At 31.4% G+C, this 12,977-nt stretch overlaps 1 protein-coding gene and 1 long non-coding RNA gene across 3 annotated transcripts; both read left to right on the forward strand.

The window, feature by feature from the left end:
* Positions 1-5,348: 5,348 nt before the first annotated feature.
* DMP2 (transmembrane protein, putative (DUF679 domain membrane protein 2)) lies at positions 5,349-6,107 on the forward strand. Its single transcript, XM_079006734.1, has one exon. The coding sequence runs from the start codon at positions 5,387-5,389 to the stop codon at positions 5,927-5,929; it is 543 nt and encodes a 180-aa protein (XP_078862860.1). The 5' UTR covers positions 5,349-5,386; the 3' UTR covers positions 5,930-6,107.
* A 1,913-nt stretch (positions 6,108-8,020) lies between these two features.
* LOC145057149 (uncharacterized) lies at positions 8,021-11,194 on the forward strand. Of its 2 annotated transcripts, XR_013685972.1 has the most exons (5): positions 8,021-8,929; positions 9,945-10,023; positions 10,180-10,224; positions 10,396-10,450; positions 10,987-11,194. It is a non-coding gene; the product is annotated as an uncharacterized LOC145057149 (long non-coding RNA). The 2 variants fall into 2 exon arrangements; XR_013685971.1 differs by having other exon boundaries at positions 8,021-10,023.
* The last annotated feature ends 1,783 nt before the right edge of the window (positions 11,195-12,977 follow it).

Here is a 12,977-nt window from a genome sequence, read left to right on the forward strand (position 1 = left end):
CTATAAATTCTAATAGAATGTAGTAGACATTAAACAATTGTAATTTATTCTAACAACATACATTACTAGTTATTCTGTTAGAATATACTATTGCTATTCTAATAACATGCATTAGTCGTAATTCTGCTAGAATGGATTACCAGTTAAACAAATATATTTGTTGTTAATAAAACATTCTTAAAGACTTTTTGACAGAATGCATTTATATAAATAAATTCTGACAGAATACACACAAGTTTTAACTTATATTCTAATAGAATTTACAACATCTTTTTTTATAGAATAAAAACACCAAAATAACATAACTACACATATTAACATCAATTCTAAAAAAATATTTCATTTATATTTGTTGCTTAAACTTCAATTCCTTAAGAAGTCTAACAAAATATTATCTATTTTACTTCTAACGGAATATTTCAACACAAGTATAAACATGTTACCTTAACATATTCTGACAAAATCTTACCAATAAGTCCAACATATCAAACTTGCCTCTTTTACACATAAACTTTCTCTTCTTGACATTATATCAAACACTTTGAAGACATGTTTTATCACTGTTTTGAAAACCGGACCGGACCGGCCGGTTCAACCGGAAACCGGTCAGGTTACCAGTTTTATAAAGCCCAAAAACCGCTTGTAAATAAACCGGTTAAGAACCGGCGGTTCAACCATAAACCGGTAAAAACCGGACTGGTCAAACCGGAAAAAAACCGAACAATAATTTTCATTAATAAAATTTACACTAAAATGATTCAGGAGACCCACACCTTATTGAAGTAAATCCGCTGTTTGCTTTTAAAAAAAGCCTATAACTACATTTGTTTTATAATGCTCTCTAAGCCTCCCCTTTTGTTTTTTTGTCGATGTGGGATAAGCCTAATAATCAATTTGAGGACTCTTCTACATTAAACAAAAGCTTTTTTTTTTTCTTTACTTTTTTTCATTACGTTAGTAACAAAATTTTGGTATGACATAAATTATTAGAATTAGTATTTTGGAAGGTTTCAATTTATAAGTTCAAAAATAAGGTTGTTATTATTATTATTATCATTATATATATATATATATATATATATATATATATATATATATATATATATATATATATATATATATATGACGTCGTACGGTTCATCCGGTTTTTAGGACCGGTCCGACCTTTCGAACCAATCGAACCATCAACCCGGTAAGACGACCGGTTCGATGTCCGGTCCGGTTTTCAAAACATTGTGTTTCATTATCAAACTATATCATACTATTAATTTAATTTGGCAACTATAGCTTGGTCTTTAGGTGCTAGAGAGGGAATGTCTTCAAGAAGTAGTGGCTTTCTATAACCTAAGGAAATTAAAGGGTTAACCTAAGAAAATACCAATTTGCTTAAAAAAACTAGGCTCTTTTAGTTGAGTGACAAGTTCTTTGCCATTTCTCAGAGCACAAAAGAAAAGAGAGAAGCTTGCTATCCATTCTATAACCTCCAACACTAAGATGTTGTGTTTCTCTACTAAATTCTCAATTTTTGTGGTGGATATAAACACAAATAGTAACATCAACCAAACAAAGACTAAAGTTTTAATGAATTTTGATCTTTCTACAAGCAATGAAACTGTCAAACTTAACCATATAAGTACCCTATCAATGTTCATCATCTAATCTGAACAATTGAAGCTCCTAGTTTTAGCAATCACTTCTAATAAACAATGGCCAAGATACGCATCGCCGGTTAGAAAACAACAGATAGCGACTGATACAAAAATCTTGTCGCTTCTCCTGTATCGATTCTCTCATACTCCATATTTCTTAAGATAAACAACTAAAAAATCGAACAGAATAGTATGACAAACAACAAGTTCAACAAATCTAATATGATTCGTTGACTTCCTGGTGATTCCAAACCCAACGAGTTCATATAACTTCAAAACTAATCAAAAATTATTTTTTGGAGGAAAATTTGATTTAGGGTTTCTTGTGAATAACAAAAATAGGAATGGAGTAACAAGAAGATGAAAAACACAAAATCGGATATGAAAATATCACAGACGGGGTGTGTTGGCGGATGACATCGCATGAGGTGGGTGTCACTGGCGAAAAGGGGAGGGAAGCACCGACCATATGACGATTGTGCTGATTTTCTGGGTGCTCAGACAATGGTGAGAACAATTGGTCGATCGATGATAGGTTTATGGAGAGGATTCCCGATGAATTTTGGTGGATGTTGCAATGAATTTTGGTGGAGGCTAAGATGGGAATGAATTGAGGAATGAAATAAATTAAGGTATCAATTAATGAGTTGAAAACGAGATCGACGATGAGCGGAAGTGGGCAGCAGTGGTGGTGATGGTGTTGATGCCGACGATGAACGTGTTTTACCACTTACGACTATGTCAAATATATTTACTTTATTTCCTTAATTGCAAGATTTCAATTAAATGATTTCCTTAATTAAAAGTACAAAAGGTCCAAAACACTCTTAAATGATTTATTTAATTATTTATTACTTCTTGAATTCTCATTGATGCATTTAAGCACATAATAGTTGCTAGAAACATTTGAACCACCTATTGAATATATATATATATATATATATATATATATATATATATATATATATATATATATATATATATATATATATTCAATAGGTGACACAAATGATTAAATAACCTACAAATCACATTGAAACACCTTTGAAAATGGCGATCAACAACATAAAAACCAAGACAAATTCTAGCTTCAGAAACCTTATAAAGCTCATGCCAACGTATCTTCACATTCTAATTCCTCAAACTTGTCCCAACGACGGCCACTGCATCACCGTCAGCAAGTACGTCTCCTTATCCTCATCACCCCTTATGAACGGCTTTTGTCGGACTCCGCCGTCATTCTCATCCTTCAAATAAAAAAATACTATTGTTAGAACCAAAGAACTATTTTTAAACAAAATGGAAAAAGAAAATCTAAAAAACTTAAAGGAAAATTTTCCGCATTTACAATTTTTTGTAGTGCAGATAAAATTTTCTAACTAAAAAATAAGTTTAACAGAAAAAAAGAAAAAAATGTTTTCGTGATTAAATTAAAAGATACTTTTAAAATTGGATGGTTTTAATGAAAAAAGGCGCATCATCATCGTTGTAACATACTAAACTAGTTTAATAAAATTAAATAACTTTAATAGAGAAGGAAAAAATATTACATTTATTTAAAGGTAGTCACTCCATATACGTTAAACTGAAACCGTTACAAGTGTTTTTTCAAAATAATATGAAACAATCTATATATATTACTATTATTTTTCTAAAAATTAACATTCTATTATTTTTAGCAACAAAATATCTATTAAACTTTCATAATCAATATTTGCAATTGATATCTATAGACAAAACATTTAATCTCTCTTGAGGCATGAAAGATTTCAAACAAGATTTTAAAGGTTTTAGTTTCGTAAAGTTTCATTCTACTAATATAGATTGTAACGGGAACAATCAATAATATTATGAATATTAGATAAAAAACTAAATAAGTGTTTGTCATTTATAAGAAATTTAGTATTATGTTAGTTCTATTACGTTTAATTGACATCTTCTTAATAATTCTTGTTGAAGATTAAATCATCACCATCAATGTAGATATGACCAATTTGTAGTATTTTAAAGATTTTTGCAACTTGTCTTTAATTTGTTATGATTCAACGACTTCAACTTTTATGGTTATAACTTTTATGGTTATATATTGTAGTTGTATGCTCATGTTATTTAATTTAACCTATATAAATTGTATAACCATATTAATGATAAATTCAAATATGCCAAATTGTGGTTATGGTTTCTTAGGTTTTGAAACTTTTGATTTTTTGATTTGTTTTCTTTATTTTTTGGTGGATTTTATAAAAAAACTAAAACTTTGTTAGATATAATTACTATTAACAGAAATTATATTTTTCTTGGATGTAAAGACTTTAAAACTCCTTAAACATTTGATAACCCCCAAACAGATTTAAAATTTGTAATAAGATTTTGATTTTTTGTTAGTTTTTTAGTATTTAAGATAATTTTAAAGGTTACATTGTGTATTATCACTTGTCAAGGCTATTTTTTTAAATAATAATCCATACAATTTCTTTTTTTATGAAAAAAAAAAAAAAAAAAAAAAAAAAAAACTATACCATAACTGTGGATTTGGCCATGAAATCGGAGTCCCTTACAAATGAAGTGCCCATACGCCTTCACCACCCACACACCTCCAAAACCGCCACTAGGTCGGTAAAGCATCACTAACACTAATTCGTTTATGTTTCCTTTTAAAATTAAGATGAATAATGGTTGTCGTTTCAAAAGGTCAAACATGTGATTTCACATTGAAAAATTTAAAATTTTAGGATAAGTACACAAATTCACGTCTCTTAAAATCTTAGACGTAAAAACTTACTTTCATTTGAAAACCTAGACATTGTTTCCAAATGTTGGTGTATGTAATCATTTATAGTAGTTTTAATATGATAAGAAAAAGATGTTCATTCAAAAATACACATTTCCTTAAACGATATGATCAAATTTCTTACCATATAGAATCCAAATATATGTCATCATAATATTATCGGGTTGTAAAACTACAAAATAATTGTCATAAAATATACTTGTTTACTCAATAGAGGACCATGTCACTTCTAGATGCTCTTGAAAAGATGTAAAATTCAAAAAATAGCCTGTTACCTTTTGTTTTTAAGTTTTTATTTATCTTCCTTATATAAATACACATGTCAAGATCAAGAGAAGATAATAAAAAGGAAAATTAATAGATTCCAACCTATAACTAAAAATATGAATATAAACAAAAGATAGAAATAAATTTAATTTTGATAATATAAATCATCCGTTATTCTTGTTGTTTATGAAAATAAATGAGGGAAAAAAACATGCAACTCTATGATATATATATATATATATATATATATATATATATATATATATATATATATATATATATATATATATATATATATATATATATATATCAAAATAGTTTTATTAAAGAGAAATTAATACGGCAAACAAAACATTTTATTTTATGGCTGAAAATAAAAGTTTCCATTTGGAAAAACTTATGGAATACTTAGAAGGCTTTCCATATTGAAGAGTAGAAGCCATCACTCTTCTTACTTCTAATCAAAGCTCTCTCTCTCTCTCTCTCTCTCTCTCTCTCTCTCTCTCTCTCTCTCTCTCTCTCTCTCTCTCTCTCTCTCTCTCTCTCTCTCTCTCTCTCTCTCTCTCTCTCTCTCTCTCTCTCTCTCTCTCTACCTCTATATATATATTAACTCCGTAGTCGATACACATAAAATCAAATAATTAACCCATAAATTAATCACAGTCAAAAACCTTGAGAAATGGCCACCAACACCATAAAAACTAAGACACTTTCCGGCGTCGGAAACCTCATAAAGCTCCTACCAACCGGCACCGTTTTCACCTTCCAATTCCTCAACCCTGTCTTAACCAACGGTGGCCACTGCACCACCGTCAACAAGTACCTCTCCTCCACCCTCATCGCCCTCTGCGGTCTCTCCTGCATATTCTCTTCCTTCACCGACAGCTACGAAGATGATGACGGAACCATCCACTACGGAGTCGCTACCGCTAAGGGCTTCTGGCCGACTCCGTCCTCATCCTCAGGCGTTGATGTTTCGAAGTACAAGCTTCGAATCGGAGACTTTGTGCATGCACTTTTCACGGTGGTTGTTTTTGCGGTGGTGGCGTTGTTGGATGACAACACGGTGGAGTGTTTGTACCCTGCGTTTGAGACGAACGAGAGAATGTTGATGATGGTGGTGCCGCCGGTAATCGGAGCTGTTTCAGGGACGTTGTTCATGGTGTTTCCTAATACACGTCATGGGATAGGGTACCCATCTGCAAGACAATCGAACAAGTGACAAATGCAAACTACGTGTAACAAATTAAGAAATTAAAACTGAAGGAAAAAAAGGTGATGACGTAAGCTCTAGTTTTCTTCTTGAAATTCATGCTCAAAGAAATATGCATGTTGTTGTTTTATAATATGTTTATCCTGTTTTGATTTTAAGCTTAATATTAATCATTTTTAATTGCAAAGATTGATTTAATATTAAAAAAAAAAAAAATCATTGCACTTACTAACCTATGCACACACGTGCACGTGCACGATAACACGATTTCACCCCATTTTTTTCATGACGAGTAGTTATAACTTCTACAAGCTAGATACAAACCGGCTGTTTGTTTTTTTATTTATTTATTTTTAAATGGCAAATATATTAAAGTACAACTAAATTGTTTTATCTATGTTGAAGATTTGAACATCCAATCTCTAGAAAGAAGGACAACATCGTCAATAGACTTTGGTGACTGATCTTTATTGATATTATATTATCATATATATTAAATTTAATGGGTAGTTGTTATTTTCATATAAATACTACTTGTTAGTGTTGTCTTGAAATAAAATCAGCCGCAATAAGTCAAATGTTAATATAGTTGTACCACTGCTAAAAATACAGCGATTGATGTCAGTCAGAAATCTGTAGTCGGATATATCTCCCTAATTATCTTTAAATGAACATTTTTTCTATATATTTAATCATAGGAACTAATGTAATTAGCAACTGTCTATTAGTTAATGGTCTACTTGGTGTGAAATCTATCATTATTCCATGCCTAAATGTACAAATGAAATTAAGATTTACAAATAAATAATAATTAATAACTATGTTTACATCAAATTAAACACCAAGCCATAATTCTATTAATAATGTGAGTGTATCACACATCGGTATAACATTATTTTATAAGTGATTATATATGTTAGAGTTTCTCTCCATAATGACTCTTTTAGAGAGAAAATTTTGGACTCTACATATATTTACATGGTATCATAGTCGGCATCTCGCACTCCTGTGGTTCAGCACATCCTTATTTATCACCATCGAGACTCCAACTCTGAGGTCTTATAAGTGACTATATATATATTGGAGTTTTCCTTCTCTCCACCACTACAAGAAAAATGTTTAATAGCTACGGAAAGTTGCTACAGAATCAAAATCTATAGCTATTATACTACGAAATATGCTACGGAATGTCTTGTCGTAGCTATATTGCTACGGAAATGGTTATGGAATTGTATTCCATAGCTAAATTCTAAATAGCTACGGAAAGTTGCTACGGAATCAAAATTGTAGTTATTTAACTACGAAATATGCTACAGAATGGCTGGTCGTAGCTATTTTGCTACGAAAAGGGCTATGGAAATGCATTTCGTAGGTAAATCCTAAATAGTTGTTACGAAATCAAAATTCCGTAGCTATTTTACTACAAAATATGCGACCGAATTGTTGGTTATAGCTAGTTCGCTATGAAACTTGTTATAGAATTCATATATGTAGCTAGTTAGCTACATAACTAGCTACCAAATTAAAATTCGTAGGTAGTTGGCTACGAAATTGAAATTCGTAGCTACTTTTGCTACAAAAATTTGCTACACAATAAAATTTTATAGCTAATCTACTATAGAACTTTTTACGAAAATCTTAACCATAGTTACTTGTGTATACAACTTGTTTTTTGATTTGTAAAATAGCAACGGAAACATATTCTGTACCTATTTGGCTACGAAATATTTCGTAGTCAAGTAGCTACGGAATATGTTTCGATAGCAAAAAATAGAAAATTGTTTTTAATGGTAGTTAAAAAAAAGAAAAAGTAATCATGATAGATTAAAGAGGATGGTCTCCACTAGCAAACTAGTAATATCACTTAAGAATATTGGGTATTTTAGTTGATAAATGTTTTATAAATCGTACCACTTCCATTTAGGAACTGTGAGTTAGTAAAAATATAAAAACATTTGAAGGGTAATTTAGTAAATTAAGTATTAAGGGGCTTAGAGTAAATATGAGAATATAAAGGGCTTAAATTAAATAAATGGAATCAAGTTTGGTAATGCTCAGACTACTTTATCGTGTTCATAAAATTTATTCTTGAAGAGAGATTCTAGATCTAGGGCAGACAGAAGCAATGCCATTTCAGACCAAACACGATGAAGAGCTAACTATTTCCGGTCCCTAGCATGGATTGACTCTATGAGGTTTTTCCAGCAATAACACTCCGGTGTGGCTGAAGTAGCTTCAATAGAGAGAGAGAGAGAGAGAGAGAGAGAGAGATTACGAGAGCGTGATGAAGAGGAAGAGAATTAGACATTCACTACTCAGATTTCTGGCGAAGGTTTGGTGATTGAATGAAGTGCTCCGGTGAAGTGGTTACAAAGGATTTCAGCTATTTGATTACAGAGGTCGGAAGTTGAGTCGATGGTAGGGACGAGTCTAATCTCCAATGTATCTAATAACCGGAAAGCAGTAACTTCGACGAAGAAACTAGGTGGATCAAGTTTAATCTAGAGTCGGATCAGTACATATGTGTAATTGTCATGTATACGAATTGATTAGTTGCGGTATTAGCTAAGTTAGTGTACATAGATCAAAGGTGAGGTTGGATCTGTGCTTAAAAACATTTTTCTGACAGAGCATCTACTTTTCGGAGAAGATCAGGTAACTCCGACGAGAGCATTATGCTCGGTCCAGTCGCGTGAGAGATACGATGTGATCTATATGATTTTTCTGCAACATTAACCCTGTGTGCTTCTTTGGAGAGGCGTCCATGGTGTTGGACGACAGTGAGATCTGTGGTGGAGTCTGGCGTGACCTATAGACTGTCTCTCATACAGGGAAAGTTCCATTCAATTTCCAAATTGACTTCCATTGATGAGATTTCAGGAATAAATTAGAGGCCGCTAATAAATATTCCAGTATGAACTACAAACATCCTCTGCTGCGCTTCGCCCCCAAATCCTGTAAATCCTCTTGTCTGCTCCGCCTATAGCCCCCTGCTCCCTCAATCGCTAGGTACGTTCCATCCATTTTTCTCTATTCTGGTATTGAAAAATCTAAAACATTTTCAGCAAGAATGTTGAGTTCTAGAAGATTTTCTAATTACTTATTAAATTAAATGTTTGTGATGTCTAATTTCAGTAAGTACTATTGTTACAAAGTAGTTTGGTCCATTTTAGCAATTTCCAGTAATTGGTTTTGTAAATTAGATCCTCTTGAACAATGTTTAGCTTTTGAGAACTATGAACACCATAGTAGCTTCTCTAAATGTTGTGGTAGAGTTAATGAGTTTAAGGGAGAAAAAGTTCACGACACATTTCGTTTGATTATTGTAGTGTTAATTGGCTTAGTGCTCAGTATTAAAAGAACCATCGACATTACAAATCATACCAAAAAGATAAAACATAACTCAGAGAAAATATATAAGGTTCACATAAGTCCATATGCATTCATTGAATAGTTCAATTATCATATTTTTAACTAGCAACATGTTATTTGACTGAGATTATTGATTGCTTTCTTGGAGTTAAGAACTAAACATACCCTGATAAAAAACCACATGATGCAATCATAATCAAGAAACCAAATGATATCCATCTAATGATCTAAATCATAAGTCCAAAAAAATTTATTTTTTTGTGTAATATACATTAAATCACAATTGGCAGAAATTAAAGAAATTCCTCCATTTCTTTATGGCACATGTTGTTATCTAATAATAGCTCTAGCATTATCATAAAAATTATGTCGTTTGGGCTGCAACTCCTGGATAGATAATCCACTACACCACCATTGTAATTGTTACTATATTCCACAAGATTTTGAGTTCCTGATATGCCATCTCCTAAATTGCCTCATCCAAGATTCTTCTTGGCTGCACGTAGACTCACTTGTAAAGGCTAAAAGCACATAAAGGAACATCTAATCATTGACAAATGGACTGACTGTAAGATTTATTTAAAAAAAAATACTTTATTTAAGAAAATAATATGATTTTAATTTCTTTATGAATGATGCAAGTGGATTGCAGGAGTAATGATGGTGATGATGGGGCATTGAGAGCTATTGATCTTTAATATGATATTGCGTTGATTTCTAGTGGTTTCACTGTGAGTAATTACTGTGATTTACATTTTTGGTTGCTTTGTTAAAAAGGTTGAGTATAATTACAAAAATGGAAATATTTAAGTACTTTTTGTTTTGGTCATTATTAACATACAACGGATTGATTTTTAATTAAGTTTATTTAAAATTTGATTTTGCAGGTTCTGGGATTTTGGTTAAGATTATCAATTTCTGGATTGGAGCTAGTTACGTGTTGACTTTAACTCATTTTCTAATAATTCGTTTGATATTGTCGAAGTGTCTAGCATAATTCTAACCACTCTCATAAGAATCCAGAAGCTCTAATTATGGTTCAGCTTCAATGGTTCAAATTTGTGTAATAACATTTTAATTCTATTTATCTACTCTGTATGCAGGTTGTGGCATTTAAGGCCAACTTTACTTCCATCTCACTCTCGAACCAGCCGTAAGGTTATATATTTCATCTTCTGTCAAATTTTTGTTGTTGGGTTTTTTTAACAACAGACTTTGGCCCCTCTCTAATTTCTATTTGCTTAAAAAATCAATATAATAGAAAATTCTTAACTTATATACTTCTCAACTTCAGTTTTACCTTTAGCAAACACCTCTAATACTTTGTAGATCTTTATGCTAACAAAAAATGTTGTCCACAACTTTGGATGAGATATACTTCAACTTCAGCACCATTAGTTTAGATATTTAACTGGTCACTATCAACTTCCCGGATTCATAATCCACCACCATCACCTACCCCAAAACCAGTCAAATGTAATTTGTATTTTGTAACTTCAAACCTATAAAATGATGATGTGGCACCGCCACACTGGTTGCTGCCATGTCATCGTCAATGTGAAAATAGTTGCCTATATCAGTAAGAAATGATAGCTTATTGCTATTATGGGTAAAAATATTAGTACATTGTCTTGATTGGTATAAATACATAAGTACATTGGTATTTCTTGTAATTTGACATCCATTTATTTCAGGAAAGATGTCACAATTCATATTAAGAGGAGCATATGGTGATAATCAAAGGAAAAGAAAGGTGCTCAAACATTGCAATGAAAGCAAAATACAAATATGGTGATAGAATATTATGTATCGAATAATGTTTTTCATTAAATTTGTAGTGACTTTTGATTTTGAAATATGTATCTTTTGATGTGTTGGATATGTCTTTTAGTTTCTATAGAAATACTTTGTTATTTTTGGTTTTATATTAATTGTATTTTTGTAAATTGACATAATAAGTCAAATTAAATAACCGAATTTTATAGAAAAAATGGTATGGAACGATTGCTATGAAATTGACTACAAAAAGTTGTTACGAAATTTGCTACGGAACGAACGGCTATGGAATTTGTTACGGAACGAATGACTACAGAATTTGCTACAGAACAATTAGCTACGGAATTTGTTATGGACCAAATGGCTACAGAATTTGCTACAAAACAATTAGCTACGTAATTTGCTATGGACCAAATGGCTACGAAATTTGCTACGGAACAATTAGCTATGGAATTTGCTATGGACCAAATGACTACGAAATTAGCTACGGAACAATTAGCTACGAAATTTGTTATGGACCAAATGGCTACGGAATTTGCTACAGAGCAAAATAGATACGGAATTTGCTACATAATTCATTGTTACGGAATTGTGATGAAAGTGTGTTGTAGTTGAAATGCTACGGATAGACGTCGTAGCAACGACCATAGCAAAATTGATACGGAACTATAATTTCGTAGTTAAACATTTTGCTACAAGAAATCTTACTATGAAATCTCATTGGAAAATTTCGTAGCAACTTCCGTAGTTATTTAGGTTTAGCTACGGAATTACATCATTTTGCTACGGAATTTTTCCGTAGTTAAATTGAAATTTTCTTGTAGTGCACAAGGGCTTTTTTAAAGAGACAATCTTCGGCTCCACATATATTTATAAATAGCGACATAGTTTCAATTCAAATAGGATTCAAAAAACTAGCAACAATTAATATAGCAAACTAGCAACAATTTTGAAGACCTCGTAAATCTTTAGAAAGCAATGAACATCATAAAGAGGTTATACTTAAGGCTAATTTCTGTTTTTTCCACATTAAGTGCTTTAAAGATACAGTGTTTAATGATAATTGATGTTTAAAAATACTTAAAGATGGAAGAGGAAAAGGGCTAAATACAGCAATATATACTTTCATTTTTTTTATTTATTATAGCATAATACGTGCATTTTTTTTCTTTCACAAATTTGTCCTTTTAACTTTTCCATCATGAAGATATTGTACTCTGAAACTCTACCCAACTAAACCATTGCATTCTAAAATAATTTCTTATTACAAAATTGTACTTTGATACGTATTCACAATTTTAGACCATTATAATCTAGAAATTAACTTCGTGCTTACTATACCATGGACCAGAAGAAGAGAAAACTCTCTATAATTAAGTTGAAAATGGAAGACCTTTGTGAAGACGCATTTGTATAACCAACCACTTCCATTTCAAAGGGAACAAAGCTAGGACCTCTTACACTTTTATGTTATAAGGTCTTCCTAATATGCAAAAAATGTACAATTTAAAATCGTAGTCTTAATTGCAATCTAGCGGTCATCTAGATGCTATTCGGCATAACTCAATTTTAGACCATTCACAAAACGTTTTCAAGTACCTTCTTTTTGTGGGTTGAAATGTAACCACCAATACGTTCATGTTAACTTAAACCTATTATTCAGGAAAAAAAAAGCATGCACTACAAAGAGAGAAACACACATTATTACATATGAAATCAAACTAACTAAACTTTGGAAGTAACTATGATACAAAGTAGATTATAGCTTCTTTGCTTAATCTGTTTCCCTTCTTCAACATTCGTATGCTAAAGGTCCATAATAAAAGGTAGATTATAGCTTCTTCACTTGAGCTCGTTCGTATAACAACCCAAAAAATACTGATAAAATTTTCATTTTTAAACCATCAAA

Source organism: Lactuca serriola, chromosome 6, assembly GCF_051521515.1.
Source record: "Lactuca serriola cultivar US96UC23 chromosome 6, Lser_US96UC23_V15, whole genome shotgun sequence".
Taxonomy (NCBI): Eukaryota; Viridiplantae; Streptophyta; class Magnoliopsida; order Asterales; family Asteraceae; genus Lactuca; species Lactuca serriola.

Excerpts from the sequence above, each read along its gene's own strand:
- DMP2 (XM_079006734.1), top strand. The coding sequence starts at position 5,387 with ATGGCCACCAACACCATAAAAACTAAGACACTTTCCGGCGTCGGAAAC.